The following is a 22,654-nucleotide window of genomic DNA, read 5'->3' as shown; positions in this document are numbered from 1 at the left end:
CTCTGGGAGTTGTAGTCCACAGGCCCCCTTCGCACCGCCATCGCAGCGGCGACAGGACTACATTTCCCAGGGTCCCGGGCGCGAAATGGCGGCGGCTGGTGGCGCTGCGGCGTGAGAGGCGACTCCGGCTCCAGCGCTGACACCGGCACCGGGACCAGGTGAGGGGCCGCGGGCCTCGGGCTCGGGGATTTTTCCTCGCCCGCTGCCCTCGGGAGCTCGGCCCGGGACCTGTCGCTGGCCCGGGACGTGGCGCGGGGCCATTAGGGGGAATGGCGGAAGGGCCGGTGTTCCCCTTCAGGCGTCACTGGCCGTGGCAGGGAAGGAAAGGGCCGGATCTGGAGGGATCTCCCGGATCTGGAGGGATCTCCCGGGTCAGGGAGGAGCAGGCCGGCGGTCGGGCGCGCCGGGGATCAGTCGCTGTCCCGGGGTCCCCCCTGCCGGTGGCTGCTCCCCCGGGAGCAGCAGGGCCCCGCTCTCGCACAGCTCGGGGCGAAGGGAGGCCCCGGTACCTGCGGGATTGGAGCCCTTGGGTGCCCTGTCCTCCCTTACCGTGAAACCCCCGATTCGATTCGTGCTTTGGAACACTTAATCTCCCTTTAGGTAATGGTGTTTGACTTCAAAGTGGTTGTTTAACCACGCACTTGCTTAGAGGCAGCTGCCTCCCAAAGCTCTGCCTTGAGGGTCCCTTTATCCGAGTTTGAACAGAAGGGTTGTTGCAATGGCGGGTGAGTCAGCTGCAGCCCTTGGTGCCAGTGCTTCCTGCATCCCAGCATGTGCACATCCAGCACCACAAAAAACAGCTGCCAACTTCTGTAAACTCTTGTTCAAAACACCTGCTCTTTGTATTTGTATGCAGTTCACTGTGTTTTCTGTGGGTCTTACATTTACTGCAAGAGGTGTTCAGGTCCTTCCTCAGTTCCCCTTTAAGCCCCACATTTGATCTTGAGCTATTTTCATGATCTCTCTTAGATCTGTGATTTTTCCTGGAATTGCCTAAATATGAGATTTACTGATAAAAGAGTAACATCATTTATTTGTTTGGCGTTGTGGCACGAGAGGCTTTTGTGAGTGAGCTGTTTGTTAATTGATTTCCTGGCATCTGTTGCAGGAGCAGGATGTATACGCTGCTGTCAGGGCTCTATAAATACATGTTCCAGAGGGATGAGTACTGTGTCCTGATCCTGGGGTTGGACAATGCTGGTAAAACTGTAAGTGCTGTTTATCACCCTGTGGAGGGGCACACTCAATCCTGAACATCCTCCAGGGATAAATCTTCCAGCAAGGGTCAGTCTTTCTTCAGCTGTGTCCTGAGTTACTTTAGTGATGTCACACCAAGCAATCAACTTTTCCTCGTTACTTAAATTTAGTACAGGGATGTGGCTGAGGCTTTGGTAATCCCATAATCACATGTGATCCCTTCTTTCCTTGCTAAAATAGGGAGCAAGAAGAATGGTTTGTCCAAAGTTAGGTATGGCAGTATCTGCTCTAGCAGGATTGTGCAGAAATGAAAAGACTGGTTTGGGGTAGGATTATCCAGCCAGTAAAATGTTTGACAGTAAATACTTTGTCTTATTCTTTTCAGACCTTTCTTGAACAAACCAAAACCCGATTTAACAAGAACTACAAAGGGATGAGTTTGTCCAAAATCACAACCACTGTGGGCTTAAACAGTAAGTAAATCCACGTGGAATTATTTCAGCTTTCTTGCACACTCAGACAACATCTGGTTTTTGTTTGAAATGTCTGAGAATTCAGAAGGGCAGGATAGTTCCTGGGTGCAGAGATTGTGTCTCCCAGCTGTCCAGGTCTTTTTGTAGAGAATAAAATAGACTTTCTTCGCTTAGGAGGAGAAACTCTTGAAGTATTAAAATTCCAGGTATCCCGTTTCAGTGCTGTCCTCAAACTGTATTTCCCTGGAGTTCATTCCTTGGCCCAGTTCTGGAATTCTTTGCACTGATGCTGCTCTGTGTTTGTAATCACTCCGTGCAGGTTTTGCTGTGTTGCTGCAAGCAGCTGCTGCCTGTGATTTGCTCCCCTACAAGCCTGTCCCACCCCGGGTTTCTGAGTGGGGTGTGCAGCTGCCTGTGCTTTACAGCACCCGTAGTTTTCATTGGATTGCCTTTCCTTCCTTCCTTCCTTTAGTTGGAACCATTGATGTTGGCAAAACTCGGCTCATGTTCTGGGACCTTGGTGGGCAGGAGGAGCTGCAGTCACTTTGGGACAAGGTTAGAGATGTGGTTTTGTTTTGTTTGATTTATACTTTTATTTCTTTATAATTATTTTATATTTATTTGAATTGTTTGATTGATTTTTTTTGGTTTTTTTTGCCCAGAGAAGCTGTGGCTGCCCCATCCCTGGAAGTGTTCAGAGCCAGGGTGGATGGAGCTCTGATCAGTCTGATCTAGTGGGAGGTGTCCCTGCTCCTGGCAGGGGGTGGGAATGAGATGGTTGGCCCTTTCCAACACAAACCATCCTGTGATTCTCTGATTTCTTTTAGAAGTGGTTTTGTCTCTTTTAGAACTGAGCCACCACAATCACTTGGTGATCACACAAGCTTATTGACAACCCCAGTATTTAGCATTAACACCTTTCCAGAGATTCCACTATTTCTGTGCTTAATATTTGCATTATTGGTTACAGACAGCAGTTACCAGCCAGATCAGGGGTTGTGCCATACAGACAAGCTTTGGAGGGACAGAGGTTTTCCACCTGGTGTGTTGATCAGGCCTGCAAACAGAACAGGCAGCACAGGCTGTGTGCCTCCATTCTGTCCAGGCACAGCTGTCTCTAACTGGTTGATCTCCTCCACATGTGCCAAAACTGTACCAAAATCAAGTCAGGAAGAGGAACAAGTGATCCTAGTGGATTGACACCAATATCTGTGTTCTCCTTCCAGTACTATGCTGAGTCTCATGGGGTGATCTATGTTATTGACTCCACTGATGAGGAGAGGCTCTCCGAGTCCAAAAGAGCTTTTGGTAAGTACAGTGGGACCAGATTGTCCTGGAGGGTTGTCTCAAATGAAACTGTAATGCAAGAGGGAGCTTCTGGCTTCGTCCCTCTGCCCACAGAATCTGTGCCAGGCATTTGTACAACTTCCAGAACTGGCTAAACCTGGTTTTGTTTCTGTCCTTTGTAGAGAAGATGATTACCAGTGAGGCTCTGGAAGGGGTTCCCATTCTGGTGTTGGCCAACAAGCAGGATGTAGAGGTAAAATATGGAGGATTTACATAAATGAGCAAATAAGCCTTGGAAAGGTGAACTCTGCATTCATGTCAAATTTGTTCCACAGTCCTGAGCTGATCCTATGGTACTTTCCCACCACTGGAAATAAGTGCTTTGAATTTAGTTGTATTTTTTTACTTTCTCCTCCAGCCCTTTTTCAGTGCCATGAATGAGCTTCCTACAGGCACACAGTTTTGAACTCTTTATGTAAACAGCACAAACTGCATAGCTATGGGTGGCTCTTTCTTGTACCGTGACTGGCTATATCGATGCTGTTTTTTCCTGTTTAGTCAGAAAAAAAATGTTTAGTGCCCTTTGTTTATGCTGCTCTTTTAAAACCCAGGAATAGCACAACAGATGTATTTGAAGCAAATCATCCTTTCCCCATAATTGGATAAGATCTGTTCAATAAAACACTTGTTTGTCGTAGAGCATTCCATCAGTGACAGCAGTGAATGGCAAGGAATGCTCTTTTCTGATAATAGAATCTGAATTCTTTCCGGTGTGTTCAGAGCTGTAAAGCTCTTGGTTTGCCTTTGGCAGTTCGTGGGTGGTGCAGTGTTTAGGTGACACATCCTGGCCATCCTTACCTCCCCCGGCATGGAAAAAAAAAGAAGAGAATGCCCAGGGTGGTCGTGGTGGCTTTCGTGTTTTCCTCCTGGGAGTTGTACCTGGAATTCCAGGAGTGCCGCTCCAGTGACTGGTCTCTAGATGGAGCCAGAGGCTTGCAGTAGGATTTGGAGCCCTCGGCCTGGCAGCTGGGATCAGTCTCTGTTCCAAACGATGCAAACACTTCTCGGGTTCCTCCTCTGCACTTTACACTTGTCCGAGCGATTGCACTTGTGGAAACACCTGAGCCTTCCATGGAAAGGACTTGGCTCTAAAGCAGGATTTCATGAGTACAGCACATTGGTTTTCGGATGATCTAATTCATCTAGATTATCTAGTCTTAGAAATCAGAGAAATGTAATTCCATGTAAAAGCATGAGATGAGGACTGAACTCCTGATTTATGGTCCTGGCTTTGCTGTGGTCTCTGGAATGTGGGGAAATGGTCTGTCTTTTTTCTGTGAAAACCAGAATATTGACTCTCATACTTCTGTACAACCCCACAGCTTTCAGCTTTTCTGCAGGAAACAGCCTGCACTCTTGCCTTGACCTGTTGAGGATAAGATCCAAGCAGTGACCTGGAAATTTGTTCCAGTTTCTCTTTTGGTTGTATATGCATATTTTCTTACAGGCTGCAGATGCTGGCTCTTCTGACACTCTAACCAGACTAAAGACAAATAATTGAACAACTGGGCTTCTTTAAATTGCTAGAAAGAGGTATTTGGAACAGCCTTTCCAAAGAAAATCTGGCTTCTTGCCCGCTCTGGAGGATCCAAGACCAGCCCAAAACCTTAGTGCTGTCATGCAGCTGTAGAGCTACAACGAGAGATTAGCAAAGCTAAACCCACTGGAGGTTTACCTGTTTGTAAGAAATACCTACGTTGGATATTTAGAGGTTCACTCCTAGAAAATAATCTTGGATATGGAGCCAGCAAAGAGACATCAGTGCTATTAACAAATCACTAAGGGGATTATAGATTATTTTTCAGTTATTACTGAGGTTCCCCTAAACAAGGTTGAGAAATCTGAGTAGCCTGTTTCTCTTCCTCTGATTTAGCAGAATTGAAGACCTCTGGGATAGAACTGATAATTAACATTGACAGAGATTTTTCTACTCTGGATCTCCAGACATAAAACTGTAGGAAATTCTCACCAGCACCCCTCTGTCCTGAACCATGATAAGGGAGGATAAGTGATATCTTAACCTTGCTGGTATTTGGAGATTAAGGGTAATTCTTGATGATGATATCCATGGAGGCCAGCAGAAGGCTTGTGATCAAATACATCAGAAACAGTACATCTGACATAGTTTGTTTTTTAAGTTTACATTCTGTTATCAAGATAACAAAAGTGCTGATGCAACCTGAACTTGCATGAAGCGTTAAGAATTCTGCTGTGAGCCCCAGGGTACATTGTGTCCTCTCAGCACTGCCAAGCATGAGTGGTATTTGATCATTCCAGGAGATGCAATATGGTCATTGACTGCAAAACAGCAATTCTAATTCTCACAATACTGAATGTGATATTTTATGGGATCAGGAGAATGCTCTGTGTTCAGCAGGGGCTTCAAAACTGGGTTATTTTATAAATAATTTAAAAACTGAGTCAAATGTGTGTTGGAGGAAGGAATTGGTTTAGGGTTTTTAAAGGAACTATTTCTTTGTAGGAGAAATAAATTATCTAATATCTGCTAATTCCTGTGAGCTCCCTTTCAACTCAGAATGCCACTTTTGAAAATATGGCTTATTGCAGAAAAACCAGCACTATAAGAATTGAAAATTGCTGTTTTGATGGGAATGCAGCTGTTGAAAGGTTTACACAAGGTATATATTACACAAGGTATATATTTCTAAGCTTTACAATGAACTGTTACAATTTGAGGATAGAATGGCTCATTATGCAGCACTGTTCAAAATACTGGAAAAGCATGACCTGTCAAAAACAGCCTCTGAAATGTAACAATCTGAAAATTCCTGGGTGCTGTATGATGACCCATGCCTGGAAGGAAGTTTTGCCATCCTCATCTAATGATAAATTTTGGAAATTTAATTTGAAATCTCCAGAATGTTGAAAAGCCTCGTCATGCCTCTGGCAAATGTGAGGAGTCATGGTGAGTAGCAGAGTGCTCATTTCCACACAGTTGCTTGAAAACAGACCTTCTGCATGAAAGTCATTCTAGTTTCCAACTGAAGACCTCCCACAGCTTCCCTGTAAAATTAGTTTTCATTTAAATACTATGGTTTAAATTGAGATTGTACTGTTCCTTCTTTAAATTTAAATAAGTTTAAATTCTAATTTTAAACAAACTCGTAAAAAGGTAGTTCCAGACCATAGGTCAGGTGAGTCAGACTTTCTGAAATTAAAATATTATTTAGACAATCCACCTTGCTCTTGTTTCTCTTTTAGTTCCATTCTGATGGTTGATTACTCTTGAGATGACTGAAGAGCCTTTACTTGAGATTTTATGCATGCTTCTGGATTTATCCTGACAGGAGAGCAGGCAGCAGCATTGTCTTTGCTCCAGTGGATTTGGGAAATGGGCAGAGGCTCTACAGTGCCACCTTTTTTTGGCTAAAACTTGCCTTGCTGCTTGATAGATTTATTTAGGTGTGCCATTGCTGAGTCTTACTTTGGGTAATGCTGTTCTGAACCCTTCACAGGAGGAATTTGGTTCAGTCCTGGCTAGATTATGGCTGGAGGAGCCTTCATCAAAAGCTGTTTTACAGCATGTTGTTTTGGGGGAGCTGAGATGGAAATCTGGTTCGTCATGTGTTGTGTGTGAGGTTCCTGTGAACTGGCTGAGAGATACCATCGTTCCTGAAAGGTCACTGTGGATTGTGTTATTGTAATAGAGCACTCTTGATGTGATCACAGATCCAGCTTCCCTGCTTTGCCCTTGGCTTATGGGTTTGCAGCTGAGAAACGAAGCACATCTGTAAACAAATATTTTGTAATGTGCCTGGGGAGAAGGGGAACTTGGAAGCCACAGCTGACATTTTCCCCGAGCATGAGAAGCTCAAATGCCCCTTGCTGAAGTGGTGGACAATCTGCCTCAGCCCCTGCTGTCACATGAGATTCCAGTTCATGACTTTCCCTGGAACTCTAAAACAAGGCATTGATAGTTTGTGTTACCTGTCTGCTGTGCTGCTCTGCTTCATCCCAAGGGGAAAATGATGTTCCTCAAAGCAGGATTGGTGATGCAGTGACATCCTGCTGTGACAGTGTGAATGGTGCGAAGTCTCCTCAGAAGCAAAACTCTTTGTGATCAGATTTCCATGGAAAGCCATGGCTGGGCAGCTCTGTGGAAGGTGGGGCAGGTCACAGCTCTGCCAGAAGGTGAGGAAGGGAAGTTATAACAATGGTTTGTACTGGGAGATAAAAAAGGCTGTAATTGTTAGCTGCACTGGGAAAAGTGGACTCTTAAAGGCTTCAAGGCTGGGCAAGGTGAAGGATGTGGGTTCTCTGTGCTGCTGGGTATGTGCAGGTGTCCTGCTCTGCTGGTGGTGTGGGGAAGTTCATTGCCTGATTGCTTTGCTACCTGTGCAAGTAGAAGTTGAGGAATCAAGGACAGCATGACTGTGCTCTCTGTTGTTACTTTGTATCTTGAGCACTTTATCTGATTTATTTTAAAACATTTTAAAATGTGTCATCATTCAGAAAAGGAGAAGGAAAGGTAGACTCAAGATGAAGAAAAGGATATACTCAAAAGTGTATCATTATACAATGATATTAAACTCTGAGAAGCTTCAAGTATATTTCAAGAAACATTTGCTCAATTTCAGCTGCCAAGTCTCATTGACTAAAAAAACCAAAGATGTGAAAAATAGCTCAAATTACTGACATGCTTCTCCTTCCCAGTTGTTGGGTGATTGACTTGTCCAGGGCTTTGGGTTAAACCAGGAAGCATTTGGTTTTCTTTCTGGGCAGTGGACACCATACCAGGCTTTTACAAACCAGTACAGAATGCTTGGTTGGTTGTAATCTCTTGCCCATCTTCCAGACCTACGGGTTTGAATTCCAGCTCCCAAGCCCAGTCTGACTCCCTCTAAAGTTAGCAATTGTTGTTGTTGGGTTTTTTTAAATTAACTGTGTATCCTGTGGCTGACAGCTCATCTGTATGAACTGCGCATTTTTCACTTGTCAGAAATCCTGATCTAAATTGTTGAGGGTTCTGCAGAATGATGTCCGTAATGTTTTTGGATACAGTTTCCAGGTCACTGATTGAAAGGGCAAGTTTAAAATGCAGCTGAGGTCATAAGAGAGTACAGTCATCAAAAGTGGCACAGTTAATGGAGCCAAGGGCACTGAGTGAATTGGGTGTTGTTAAACTCCTTGCAAGCCATTTCTTAAGATCCCTTCCTACGCATAAGCAATGAAATCTACTTCTGTTCACAAAAATTTCCTGTATTTAATTTCTCCAGAATCAGTGTTTTGCAAATGAATGGCTGGTAACAATTTTCATAGTTCTGTTCTCTCAGAGCTTACGTTCCCTTGGCCAATCCTCAGGACTCACAAAGGGTCCAGTTTGGCATTTGTGTAAACATTTGTCCAAAATACGTATGTGGGCCTGACTGAAGGGTCAAACACATATTTGAGATTTGTTGAAGGTCCAGAATGTCTTTGCAGAGAGGAGGGAAGGTGGGCTTGTGGCCAGCTGAAGTGCTTAAATGGCTTGTCCAAGGCTTCTGAGGGAAGAATGAACACTGAGTGCTCAGGGAAGTGCAAGTCCAGACTTCAGTTGGGCAGGTTTGCTTTTGTTGTAGCTTTAAGATCTTTGTGGTGACACTGTGATTTATGTAGGGAGAGTAATCCACTGATTTACTGGGGGGTTATGATTTGTGGTGTTCCCAGCAGCCTCCTGGCAGACTCACAGAAGTTCAGGACCTGCTGGGGGTCAAGAGCACAATGACATCAGGCATCAGAAAATGTGCTGCATTCAGTGCTGCCAGTGTTTTCTCAGAGGGTAAACAGAGAAGTGCTGGTGGGACATGGCTGTAATGCCAATGAATGTGCTGAGAACTGAGGAAAAATCACAGCTTGTTTTTGAGAGTGCCCAGGATGCTGGCAAAGAGACAGCTGGGCTTGTGGCGGGGACGCCGTTTCCAAAGGCTTTGTAAATATTAAAGCTCGTGTATTGTCCTGGTAAATATAAGCTGTTGAGCAGCTTGGAAGGGATATTGTTAGAGGATGCAGGTTGTGCTCATTTCCAGGACTATTTGCTTAGAATTGTACAGATTAAGGATTAGGGATGTGAGGCAGTGTGTGTACTGTCAGCAAACAGCATTCTCTTTGTTGAAAAAAGAATAGGCTCATTTCTTTGGAATGTAAAGAGGTGAATTTACTGTGGTGGTGGGTGAGTGGGTTTAACCTGATAGCATTGGCATCCTGAGTGATGCAAGACTGCAGTCATGGTAGGATTCATTGTGGAAGAAGGTCACCGTGTCTTCTAGCACAAACAGGCTCTACTTTGGTTCCCTTTGCAGACTTGTCTGTCAATACCCGATATCAAGACAGCATTTAGTGACTGCATTAACAAAATTGGGAAGAGAGATTGCCTGACACAAGCCTGCTCAGCCCTTACTGGGTGAGTATGAGAAGGGGTAGACTGAGAATTGGTTCACTGAGCAGCTGTGGGGTGTCACACACAGAGCAGCACTGCGTGAGTTGTTAAGCCTTGAAAGGGAGCTGTGCTTCCTTCCAGCATTGACAGATACTTGTTCAAGATCCTTGGACTTGTACCAGCTCAGTAACTTCATCTCTAAATGCTGCCTGTAAAACACACTGGAAATGTATTCCTGGCTGAGAGCAGTGGGACTTGGAGGTATGTTTGTTGTTGTGTATCATCCCTTCTCCTTACACAATAATCCTTGCAGATGTTGGTTTGCTGCAGCTCCTGGTTTTTAGGTTAGAAGTCAGTTGAAAATGCCACTGTTGATGCCTCTGCCAGAGAAGTGGGTGGTGCTTTGCTGCTGCTGCCATAATTATGTTTCTGCTTTCATATTCTTTGGCATGCAGATGAGCTTCGTGATGGGGATGATATCACAGTTTCCAGGAGTTCTCTTACATGGGGATGCCTGTGGTTTAAGATTTGATGACTAGAACAGACCATAATTGGGCTTACACATCTGCATGCCACGACCTTGACCAACCCACTGGATTCTTGAGATCTCAGCATCATTATTGCGTATGGAGTCTTGCAGTACTTTTGTTCTTTGTACTTTCAGTTAAGTGAAAAGTGCTGCTTGGCATAAGTCAAAAGTTTTGTTCTAGGTGGAGGAAACACACCTGGCTGATTTACTGCCTGGGCTGAATCTAGAGCTTTGAATTTTTTTCTGTGTTACCATACAAGCTACTGCAAAGGATAACAAAAACTTCTTGAACCATGAAAAAAATCTCTTGTCTGCATTGCTACAAATCACATGCCATTAAGCAGGTGAATGACCACAAGAACAGTGTTCAAGCATGGACTGGAACAGAAGTATTAGATAATAACCTTATGTGTACAAACATTTCTAGTTTTGATCTGTGTGGAATTTCCTTTCAAAATTCCAGTTTGAGCTTGCACTAAAAGAATAACTCATGGAAGTGGTGGCTGGGTAGCTGTGCAGACCAGCAAGGTGTTGACTTGCTTGGCAGCCCCAGCACAGATGATTACACAAAGCTGGAACCAAGATTGCAAGATCTTGTTCAACTAGTGTGAGATTTGTGGCAAAATGACCTCAAACCAGCTGTCAGGTGTGTTTGATGCTTGTTCATCCCAAGATTTCCACAGAGCTGGTGACTAAGTGTGGTGTAGACTTGCACAGACACCAGAAAAATAAAGGATGGAGGTATATATTGCTGAGCTAAAAGAAATCAGATCCCTATTGTTGGCCTGCGTGAAAAATAACACAGAAATGCCAACAAATAACTGTGTAGAGCCCCTCCCTTCCTCAGGCAAGGGCTCAGTTAGGGCCTGTATGATCCGTGTTTCTGTTCTTGGTTGCTTCTTGTTGCTTTATTTTGAAACCTTGTCTGCTTGCCTTATTTCCTTAGCAAAGGGGTGAACGAAGGAATTGAATGGATGGTGAAGTGTGTGGTGAGGAACATCCACCGCCCCCCAAGGAAGAAGGACATCACGTAGGAGCTCCGAGCCAGCCAAGCAATGGACAGTCTCTTTCCACACACTTCTGTGTTCCCTTTAAAGAAGGTGATCCACTGGATTCCTATTACACCTGATTCTTTCCTAAGTTTGGAGACAAATATTCTCTTTCTGTGTCTAAAAAAAACTCGAGCCAAGGATTCCAACTGGGTGGGGGGTGGGAATCTCTTACATTAAGTATTGTCATTGGCCTCTGAGCATCCTATGTAGCAACCCACAAATTGTTGCCAATGCAAAAGACTTAATTTTCTACTATCTTACTTGGTGATTCCTGATTTGTGAGTCTAACAGGCTGGAGGCTGGTGACATGAAGGAAATCCTGAAGGAAATCATAGGTGAATGTTGAAGGGGAGGAACTGCCTGGGGAATGGCTGTTCCTCCTAACTGCCAAGATCCTTGCTGCTTCAGCCCCATGTTCCTGCAGGGTGTTACTGGCCCTGTTATGCTGCTGTTTGTGTAGTGGGGAGAGACAGCATTGATTAGAACTTGATTTTCACTCGGGGTGTGGATTCGTAACTTTGACCTGTGGTAAAAGCAGATGGGGAAATCAGCAACTGCACGGTGGTCATTGGATCATGGAATTGTTAAGGCTGGGAAGACCTCGTCAAATCCAGCTGTGCTGGTTGACATGGATATTCCTACCAGGACAGCCATTCCAGAAGCACTGCCTTGCTGTGACTGCCAGTCTCCTTGTGCATTCTCTTTAATCCTAAGAGTAATTGGGATCTTCTGTAACTGGAGTGAATCAAGGCCCTTTCTGTGATCTTTCTAAGCTGAAAACAACCTCTAGGCAGGAAGAAATCAGTATGCAATAAAGCTTCTTACTTATTTGAACTTCCCTGGCTGAAACAGTGGTATTTGGGAGTAGCAGTATTTAGCCCTTAGGCTAAATACTAAGCCTAAAGCCTTTAGGCTTTTTTGAATTGTAGGAAAAAACAGAACGGCAGCACTCAAAAGACAAACAGTGCTCAGTGCTTACATCACCTACTCAGCTAGATCTGCTGATACATCATTTTCTTTTCCCTGAATATGAGTTTTTACATGAATTTCTTGGTGGTTTGGCAGTGGATGTTGCTCCTCTGCTGTTTTATTTACTCCTGGCACTAGTGAACACTCTGTGCTGTTTGCTGACATAATGAAGGGGCCATCATTCAAGCTGTACTTGAGCCAGTCTGTAGTATTTGTTTGAAGTCTCTTAGTTGGCATCTATCAAAGAACTTTCTGCTAAATTTCCTGCGTGGAATTCATAGATGTTTTTTGAGAGAGAACATAATTCATTCACTCATGTTTGGGTGAAAGCACAAAGGCAGCTGGGCTGTGTCATGAAGTTCATGAAATCAGCGGAAAAAAATGCAAACTGAAGAGCAGAATCTTTGCTTCTCAGCAGGAGAAATAAGGTTCCTTCAGACCTAGTGAGCCAGTCATTTTTCTTGTGTGTTCTGTGAATGTGGAGGATCCCTTGGAAATCACTCACCCACTGTAGGAAGTGGCACTTTTGTTGGGTGCTGCATGTGATGCAGGGCTGAGCCTTTCAAGAGTACTAAAGTTTTGTTAGAGAACCAATGGCCTTTGATTATCAGGAGCATCTCTCTCACTGGGCTCTTCTAAAACACTTGGAAAGCCTGAGTGTTTTCAAGGTGACTTTGTGGCCCCGGCTGCTTTGGTTGGCAGAGTTGTTACTGACAATTAAACTGAAGATGTAAAACAGTAATGAACAAAAGTACCTTGCTGGGAGTCAAAACACTTTAGTCAAGTAGCTTGAAATGTCTATTCTTTGGGACACAAGGGATTTTCCGAGATTTCCACATGGTGTTTTCAGATCTCTTGCTCTCTTTTTTTTCCCTGGGAAACCAGAAAGGAAAAAACAGTTTCTAGACGCAGACTGCTTTGTGGTCCATATCAACAGGGTGTCTTAAAGCCAATGTTTTGACCTCAGGATTCCAAGTTCTCAGGCGTGGGAGAGTCATTTTTCCCAGAGACATGCCCAAGATGGGATAGGTATGTATGAGTGTGCTCTGGCCACAACAAATCAGGGAGGATTTCTCTGAAACCACCAGTGTAAAGTTCATTCTAATTCAAAGTGACCTTCCACAGCAGTATCCCAGCAGATGGGACCATTTTTTATATTTTGATTGGAAATTTAATGTTTTTTCACACTTCATACTTACAGGAAGCACAGACTTACTTAACATGCGCTATTTTTGTTTCAATTGACCCCTCTACCAGCCCTCAAACAAAGCAAGAATGTTTCTGAATTCCAAGTTCAAATTTAGTCAGTTTTCCAGTTTTTTGATACATTTGGACCTGTTTTGCCCATGCATGTTCACAGCAATGAAATTGCCTAAAGAACTGGCTTATCTTCCCAAGAGGATACAGACTGATCATCTGCACTTTGCAATCCCTGTCCCCTTTGGCATGCTGTCCATGAGATAAAGGTAAGAGTTCAGTAACTTCAGCAGAGAATCCCACTTGCCTTATTTGAGCATTGACAGATGATGACATTTCTCTCACCCGTTTGGAATTCTGTCACCCATCTGGAATTTCCTATGCTAACATTCAATAGCTGGTAGCAGCAGGGGGCAAGAGCTAAAAAACCACTTCTAAAGCATTTCTTTGATTTCCAGTGCTGCTGTGTTCTGGCAATTCCAGCTTCATTTGGAACTCTGGAAGGATGCAGAGTAACTGCATTACAGCACTTCTGGCTGGTCTGACCCAATCCTGTCCAGCAGTGGCGTGTGTGCTGAGGGTCTGCATTGCCGAGGTGCTGAGGTCACAGCTCATCCCATTTCCCGTGACATTCTGTTCCACAGAACCATGGAAAATGCCAAGACAAATCAGACCCAGCTTCAAAGTAACTCCAGCATCTTAGTCCAGTCTCTGGCTGCTAACATCTGTCTCAAAGTGGAGCAGACAGAGGCACCTTAGGGTTTGTGCCCCTGGCCATCCTTCCTACTCTGACAAACTGAAATCCAGCCATCATCAAGAACTGGACTTAATATCCAATGCTGTAGGATGGTTTTATTGCTAACTAAGCTATTTTTAGTCTCTTCTTCCTTACCATCCTGCTTGCTGACACAGCCAGCAAATCCAGCAGTTTGTTTAGGGGAAGGATCTGCTGATACAGTACAGATCACAATCTTGAATGAGTCTCTTCAGCAGTGATGTTTTAGCTGTGTATGAGATTGTTGGGTTAGTCATGATTTCCAGAAGTGTTCTTGATTAACTGACTCTCACCCGCTAGTACAGGTCTGGAAATGTAAGGCTCAGCTAGAAACCTGCCTTAAAGTACTTTTGGAGGGTTCTGAATTGATCTAGGTATTTCACTGGATTTTTAACACTATCCTGGGATGTCTCTGCTGGCAAATTGTGTCAAGGAGAGAACTTCTAGAGAAAGACTGAGTGGTGCTGTCACTGCACTTGACAAATACCCCCTTAAATCAAAAAATCTGATGGTAATTCTTGGCACACAACCAGCAGTGTCCACACATGAAGGACAGTGAATCTTGCCTCCATGTCCAGCTCTGCTGCTGCTCCTCAGCTTTTGCCCAAAGCAGCACCACAGGCTCAGTTTGCCTTCACCTCTGGGGCTGTTTTCAGACTCCTGAGTATTTGTCTATAGATTTTCCAAAACCAATTTGAACAATTAATGAAGACAGGCTGAATTTTTCCTGCCATGCAGACAGGTTCTAGGCTGGGTGAGCTCTCACAATTCCCTCCTGGCATAGTTTTCTACTCAAATTCCCCACAAGTTTCTCTCTTGGGGGAGTTGTGAGGTGCCAAGAGCCTTTCCCCTCTGCTGAGCTCTTACAGTGGATGCTAAAAAACTGGAGCAGGTGCTTTTTACACTGGAATTTTATATCACCTGGAAATCCCATGTGAAACATTCCTGCTGGATAACACGTTATTGTTTACTTGACCTTGGGCATTTCCTGCAACTTTACCCTTGCGTTTTGTTCTTTGTGCTTCTGCAATCCCTAAGGGAGTTGTTTCTCTGCTCCTCTGGTAAAACCAGCTTCCATGACAACTCCTGGGGGCTTTCCATTCATTTCTTTACACACACTCAAGCTTTTTTTATTCCCGAACTGCCTTCATGATGATCTAGTCCCAGCTCTCAGCAGTGTCTGCTCTCAAATCACTTCATCTGCACAGCTTAATTACATCTGATCACAAGCCTTCACCCATTACATCAGAAGGGAGTGATGCCTGAAGTTTCTGGTAAAGCAACAAACTGGTGCTAAAAAGAATCAGACTCGTGGTAAATGACACACATCAGGTGCAGAGAACATGGACAGCACAGTATGCACTAGCACTGGGGGAAAAAATTACCTAAAGGTTTTTCATAAATAACGTGCTCCTCAACTGGAAGCAAGGAGAGGAGGAACATTGGCAGTTAACTACACAGTGCTGGAATTCTGCCTGACTTTGTTTTTTTTTAACACAGGATGAGGAGACGGGAATATATTCATTCCTTCTTGGTTGCGCTTTTCCCTTAAAGCTGCTGATGCCAAATGAAGTTTCAAAATTCCTATGTTGTTATGAGAGTCCTCTTGAATACCACATTCCTCACATCTCTCTTGAGGTTGTCTGTGCAGTCCAACCTTTCCCATGTGTTACCCAAAATAGCTGTGAAGATGAAGCAGTGGATACATTCACTTCAGAGCACACAGGATCCTTTTCTTGAAACAAAACCCTTCTGGACCAATATGTAGTATTCTCACTAACACTGCTAATTCATGAGTAGTAACTTTTTGTGCTTGGCCCATCTTGTCTAGGCTATGCTTTTGCCAAGAAAGGTTGGACTAGATGATCCTTGAGGTCACGCCTAACCTGGAATTCTGGGATTCTGTGATTCTTCATCATTTGCAGAATATATCCTTCAGCTGAATGCATTTCATGCTAAACATGTGGAGGAACTAGGCCAAGCCTCTGACCCATGCAGCCTTAAGCCATCTGTATTCAGCACATACCAGAAATACTTCTCTGAGGGCAAACTAAATTCACTTTAACATTAAGTATATTCTTAAGTGTTTTCCTGAAACAGGAACCTCTGGAGTTGTTTCTGTTGCATTGCAGTTCAGTTCATAGCCAGGAACTCCTCTGCCAGTTCTCAGAAGTCAGAGAACCTGACACTATTTCATTGGAGATTTTCATTAGAATTTTTTCCTTCTTGAGTCAGACTCCCACAAAGAATAAAAACATTCTATAAGGCAGTCACAAGGAGGAATAAGGTATTTGCTGTTCCCAGAAGCTGGTGTTAGGCACAGCACCTCCTCACTGCCTGTAACAGTAACAGGCAAAGGAATGAATGGGCAACTCGGTGTTGGGAGCAGCCAACAGGGGTCATCGAGTTCAGCTCCTTGCTGAGCTTCTGGGTTTTGTGACCAAGGGCTTTCAGATGGGCTCTTCTGCCAGGGGAGCAAGAGGACCTGGGGGATACTGAGGTGTATCCTGCCCCGTTGAAAGATTTTGCTCCTCTGACAAAAACAAGACTGATTTTTAACCGAGATTTTGGCAGTTAAGACATGAAACCCCCAGTACTGACCACCAGCAGGGCTTTGTCCTGCAGAGACAACAGCGGGGGAAAAGGCAGCTGTAGCCTCCTGAAAAGGACAAAAACCAAAACCAACCAATCCCACACGGCAAGGATTAAGCTCTCCCAGGGCTGTACCCACATTCTCAGCATGGTGGAAATTTTGACAGCTCATTTCCATGCCATGAGAAGAGGCAGGATCATGGGATAGCCCACACCACAAGCTGTGAAAGACTAGTGAGTACCTTGTGAGTACATGCGGTGTGTCAATGGGCAGGGGATCTCTGCGGACCAGAGGTGCTGAATCACAGGCAAGGCTGTTCCTCCATGACATGACAGCACACAACACATGAAACTGTGTGAAAGGAGAACTTGGGGTTGATATTCTCAGAGCTGATTTTTCCTTTCAGGTTCAGAGTCATGAAGTGGGAAATGTACGCTCCTATTCTTATCTCCCAAGTTTCCCAGCTAAAGGGCTCTCAGCTTCTGGGAAGATCAAAAGAAGTCAAATAAATCACCTGCCAAGCTGCAGTATCACAGAAGGAAGTGAGAGATTCAGAAATAGAAACCAGCAGTAAGGAGTTTGTGTGATTTGACCAAAGCTGAGCAAGCACGTTGGATTAAGTCCCTGAAGCCAATCTGGACTCCTTATCTGGTGCTTTACATTTCCCACTCAAAACCACCCTGAAATCCACCTGCCTGAGGCTCAGCAGCACTGACCACCCAACAGACATCCTTGCTGAGCTGGTGTCCTCACAGCAATAGCTGGGAAGTTGTCATTCCTTGTGTTTCCATAGGAAAATGATGAACTCTCCCATGTTACAGCTAAGTCACCACACTGCTGGAGCTCCCTCCTCCTCAGACCAAGCACAGGACCCCGGGGCACTGGGTGATGCTTGGGTGAGCAGTGACGAAGGACACCGCAACAGAGACCTCAATTCTCCCCACACCCACATGGCACTGGGAGGTCTGGGATCCCCAGTACTGCTTAGTCACTTAGACACAGCGGGTTTTCTGCCCTTTTCCCCTAAATATTGTGTAATTATAATTGTTTTTCAAGTAAACAAAGAGTTGCTGTGGGAGGACCCCTGTGACGCAGACAATAACATGTCAAGGGTTCATGGTTCTAAATAGGGAGAGTGCTGTGCATGGATATTGTAGTTGTAGCCATGGATTTGTTACTGGGAAAACTCTTCAGTTAAAGGGAACCTTTACTAATATATTCAAATTTTATTCAGCCAAGAGGAGGCAGTGCCCAGACCTGATCATTAGAGCCCAAGTACCTAGTGAGCAAGGGCAGGGGAGCCAAACAATGTCTGACCAAATAGAATCACAGAACATCCTGAGTTGGGAGGGACCCACAAAGGTCATCGAGTCCAGCTCCCGGCCCCACACAGGACATACCAAAATCCCACCATGTGCCTGAGAGCATTGTCCAAATGGTCTTTGAGCTCTGGTTTAGGCTTTGGGCTGTGACCGCTGCCCTGGGGAGCCTGTTCTAATGCCCAACCACCCTCTGGGAGAAAGATCCTTTCCCAAAATCCAGCCTAAACCTCCCTTGACACAGCTCCAGCCATTCCCTCCGGTCCTGTCACTGGTCACCAAAGAGCAAAGGCCAGTCCTGCCCCTGCAAGTGACCCTTTAAACCTCCCAGGGCAAAACCAAGCTGTCCTATGAAGGGCAAGGGGTGTCCCAACACTTGCTTGGAAGCGAACTCTAGAAGTGAAAACTACAGCATTGTGCTCTGTAAGTACCTCTGTACTACCATTGTGCTCTGTAACTACCACAAGAAACCAAATCCAAGTTTTTGTTTAAAAAGACAATTTCAGGTTAGTACTTCTTTAGCTGCCTTTTAAAGGGTAGGCTCAGCACTACAGTATTGTATGAACAAGTCTGTTGAGTACTAAATACTCTTGAATAATTGAATTTACTCTGGGAGATGGTGATAAAAAGTACACATGTTCTCAACTTAGCTGCAGGCAGCAATAATTTGCTTTTTTGCGAGGTGATTACTCCAAAGACATGCCAACACCTTTGGAATGTGGAACCTGGGAAAATCATCCCATTTCACAAAATGACAGAACAGTTTGAGCTGGAAGGGACTTAGGTCTGAAGGTTAGGTTAGGTCTGAACAGTAACTTCTATTTGGGTTGTACTCAAGTGTAGGTTTGTGAAGCTCACAATGTGGATTGTTCATCTTCAGTCTGCTTGTGGGTCTAAGCCTCAAGAAACTTTGCAAACATAATCATTAATTCCATATAAACCCCCACCCAGGGACTGCTTTACCAGCATTGCTGTCACCTGCCAGGAGATTTCAGCTTTCTCCTCAGCAGATTCCAAACCATCTCCCATTCTCTTTTCTCCTCTTAAAAACAGACAACAACTGAATTTGCAACCCAGGATCACCCTCCCCACCCTCCCTGGCCACAATTTCCATGCTTCCCATTCCCAGTGCTGGTGTCCAGCTGTCCCAGAGGAGTTTGGTGCCCTTACCTGGGTTTCACAGGGGTTTCTCTGCCTCCAGCAGAGTCGGGGACTGGATCCTGAGTCTGGGACTGGCTTACAAGTCAGGCACAGGATCACGGGTCAGAGGCTGGATCCTGAATCAGGGACTGGCTCATGAGTCAGGGACTGGATCCTGGGTCAGGGAGAGGACCATAAATCTGGACTTAACCAGAGTTCCAACTCTGCCATTTTCCAAGGGGGACAAAAAGGCCCTTTGGGGACCAACACAGGCAGCTGGGCAGTGAGGGGAGGGTGGGGAGTGACCCTCCAGCCTCTCCTGCACCCCGAGGCCAGACACGGCTCTAAACTGCTGACCCTCCAGCGACACTTGTAGGGTCATCAGGCCACCAAAACGTGTTTGAGCTTCTTTAATAGGACTATATTGACAAACCAAACTGTTTCCTTTTATCAGTGTTTTTCATGGAGGTTTTCATAGTGTCATTGGAAGGGTTTATCAGTCAGACTCTGGTTTTGGTCAATGTGAGGCGAAAATCCTCTTTCCATATAAAAATGCATGGTACGTGCTCAGCAGGCAGAGTTTCACCCAGCTCTAGATGCAGACCCATGGTGTGAGCCCCACTCAGCCCAACCCATCTCCTCACCTGGCCAAAGTGACACCAACTCATCATGGGGCTCCCTTGTCCTCACCCCTCAGTTCCCCTGTGTCCCCCTGGCCCCACCTGGGACAGGTCACCTGCTGTGCCTTCTCTTGCTTGCTTTTGGAGACTTCCCACTCTTAGGAAGCTCCTTGAACACAGAAAGGAACAAAAATTATAAATTGAGGAGGAGTAGAAATGAGGGCAGGGAATCAGGTGAGACCATGTAGGAAAAGATGTCCTGACATCCCCGTTCTCTGCCCCACAGGCTGGGCTGCCCTGCACATCTCAGCTTCCTCTGCTCCTGCTCTAGGACAGGATTGACTTCCTCAGGCTCACCTCTGCTTCTCCAACAGGGCTGGCACTGTCCCCCTCTGGCCCTAGCACCAGGAAATATGGTCCCACTGTTGGGTGACTGCTGTGAGGGATGTGTCCCAGCAGGGACAGCCTGGACACATCACAGAGATTTACAGCCAGAAAGGAAAATGTTACCATCAGGAGAAAAATAGACGTGTGCTTTAAAATAAGATAAATTTTGCGCCTCTGGAGTAGTGGTGGGAGAATGCAAACAAGTTTGGTGTGTGTTAGCACTCCCTGAGTCCTCTCCCACAGAGCCTGGAGGGCTCAGCTGCTGAGCAACACGGGAGGGTGCCAAAATCTGCAGCAGGAGAGTGAATTGACCTGCCTTGCGCATGACAAGGTGGCAGCCTCAGGGCCAAGAGGGCTGCAGGCGGTTTCAACAAGATGAATTGTACATTTGCCCTGGTTTCATCCCCTCACATCTCTCTGCACACCTCCAAAATTCCCCCACTTTGTTTCCTCTATCAATCCTGGCTCTCCACCCTTGGAGGCCCAGGCATGAACCAGCTGTGTGTGACCTCACTAGGAAAACTCCCTCTGACTCCTTCCACTCACGTTAGTAATTCCCTGACCTCATTCCAAGCTTTGCAGCTGGGCCAGAACCTACAGTGCTCTCCTTGCATGAGGAGAGACGTGTCCCAACTGCTCCTGCACCGAGCACGTTGGGGGCATGTCAGCTCCTGCTGCCAGTGCTCCAGGGTATGAGGCATCACCCCCAGCCTGAGTCATTGCCACACCTGGCTGTGCTAACAGGTGGCCAAGGAGCCCATGGCACTGACCTAACCCCCCTCAGCACTTTAAACCAACCAGTGGTTTTGTGGGATTTTATCTGGGTTTAAGCATTTAACAGCAGGGGGAAGCCTGACGTGGAGAGCAGCGTGGGCTTGGCTTTTTATGCGGTGCTTGTAGCATTTGGAAAATTATCTTCTGAGTACTAAATATCTGAGTCATCCTGGGATAGCACTGCATCTACTTTTAGACGTTACCATGTGCTCTCCTCTGCTACAGTTTATGAGGAAAGAGTCCTTTAAATCATCAGGAAAAAGCTCATGTTGCTGACTCTTCCTCTTCTCTCTCTGGGCTTTGGAAACTTCAGGGGAACCAAAAGGGGTTTTTATCCTCTTAATGTCAAATAGCTGAAAAGGTGAAATACCTTGTGATGAAGCCACAGGTGGTTTGACAGTGCTCTCTGTGTGGTGCCCATCCTGGCTTTTCCAGCAAAGCCTGGTTCCTGGAAGCCCAGCAGGACTCACGTGCCAGGGTGTTTGGCCACGCTTATAAAGGTTAATATTTATGAGGAAGATCTTCCTGGCTACGAGCCCACGTGAGAAGAAAATTCCCTGTGCAGAAATTCCAGCTAACTTGAGAATGAGGGGAACAGGCTTGGGAGGAGACCTGAGGAGAGGCTCCAAATCCCCTGAACAGAACATGATTAGAAGGCGTGGGTGCTCAGGAGATACCCTGGCAGAGCAAGTCAGGCTCGTGGCACCAAGCTGGGGACCTGCTGGTGGCACAGGGCCTCATCCCCTGGGGCAGCCCCTCCGTGCTGCAGTGCCTGGTGGCAGGAGAAGCCTGGCAGTGAGTGCAGAGCTCTCTCACACAGGCTGGGCCATCTCGTTATCTAATCCCCCTCTCCTGCTCCGCTGAGCTGAGCTCTGTGGTCTCTACTGCAACCTGCCAAGGCACAAGGGTGCCAGAATGGTGCCCTAAGGAGGGTTGGACATGGTAGACCCTCATTCAGTGTGGGAGGCAGTTCCTGCACTAACAGTTCTCCATTCCTGTCCCCCTTCAGACCAAGGATTCCGAATCCTTTGTGCTGAGTCAGGATAACTGCAATGCAGCAGGATGGGAATCCCTCAAGGAGCTGCAGCCAACGCCGGAGGCTCCGGCTGCTCCAGCCTTCAACCCATCAGCACTGGCTGTCCTGCCTTGCACTCTGCCTCAGAGCAAAGTGCTGCAGCTGTGCTTCAGCTCTCACAGTGCTCTTATGGAAAGCCTCCTCGTGTCCTGCCCCAGCTGCTCTCACACCGTGTCAGAGGCACTTGGCTCCTGCCAACGACTCGGAGAAGGTGACACACAGAGACTGAGCTTCATCCCACTGGGATAAAGCAGCTTGGGAGGGCAGAGATCAGACATGGTAAAAACTGAGCATTGGGAAGGGGAGTTCTAGTCCCCTGTGAAGCTCCTTAGCAGGATTTCAAGGCCAGGCTTGATGAAGCTTCAAGGAGATTGCCAGGACTGAGGAGATTCCCAGGATCAGCCCAGTCTCAATGCAGAGGGGTGAGTGCTCCCCTCAGCTGCTTTTCAGCCACTTGCTTCTCTTCTTCCCTGTCTGAACTGACCCAGGACAATGCCAGGGTCGCTGAGCATTGATGCTTCATCCTCAGAGCCCGAAACTGGGGTGAGATGTTGCAAGTCTGGGATCCTCAGTTCAAGCCTGCGGTGCCAGGCTGGTGTGAGCAGACATCTGGGGACTCCCAAGCTCTGGAGCAGTGAAGAGGCAAGCACTACCCCTTGAGATCTTCCCCTGTCATCCAGACTACCCTGGATTAACTTCTCACTGCAGCAGGAAGAGCCTGGGATGTGTCTGTGGGCAGTGAGGGGAGGGTAAAATTCCCTTCTTCCCCACGCAGCTTTCTTGCACAGAGGAAGTGCGGGGGCACTTTCACAGGGCACTCACTTCAGAGAG

At 46.1% G+C, this 22,654-nt stretch overlaps 1 protein-coding gene across 2 annotated transcripts; it reads left to right on the top strand.

Moving 5' to 3' along the window:
- The first annotated feature begins 27 nt into the window (after positions 1 to 27).
- ARFRP1 (ADP ribosylation factor related protein 1) lies at positions 28 to 11,808 on the top strand. 2 transcript variants are annotated; one of them, XM_038158838.1, is made up of 8 exons: positions 28 to 158; positions 1,109 to 1,208; positions 1,583 to 1,670; positions 2,143 to 2,225; positions 2,897 to 2,978; positions 3,140 to 3,210; positions 9,317 to 9,417; positions 10,869 to 11,808. In XM_038158838.1, the coding sequence occupies exons 2-8, from the start codon at positions 1,116 to 1,118 to the stop codon at positions 10,954 to 10,956; spliced, it is 606 nt and encodes a 201-aa protein (XP_038014766.1). In that variant the 5' UTR covers positions 28 to 158; positions 1,109 to 1,115; the 3' UTR covers positions 10,957 to 11,808. The 2 variants fall into 2 exon arrangements, with proteins under 2 accessions (XP_038014766.1, XP_038014767.1); XM_038158839.1 differs by lacking the exon at positions 9,317 to 9,417 and having other exon boundaries at positions 10,869 to 11,043.
- The last annotated feature ends 10,846 nt before the right edge of the window (positions 11,809 to 22,654 follow it).

Source organism: Motacilla alba, chromosome 20 (assembly GCF_015832195.1).
Source record: "Motacilla alba alba isolate MOTALB_02 chromosome 20, Motacilla_alba_V1.0_pri, whole genome shotgun sequence".
NCBI classification, from domain to species: Eukaryota; Metazoa; Chordata; class Aves; order Passeriformes; family Motacillidae; genus Motacilla; species Motacilla alba.
This window is presented reverse-complemented; position numbering and strand designations above follow the sequence as displayed.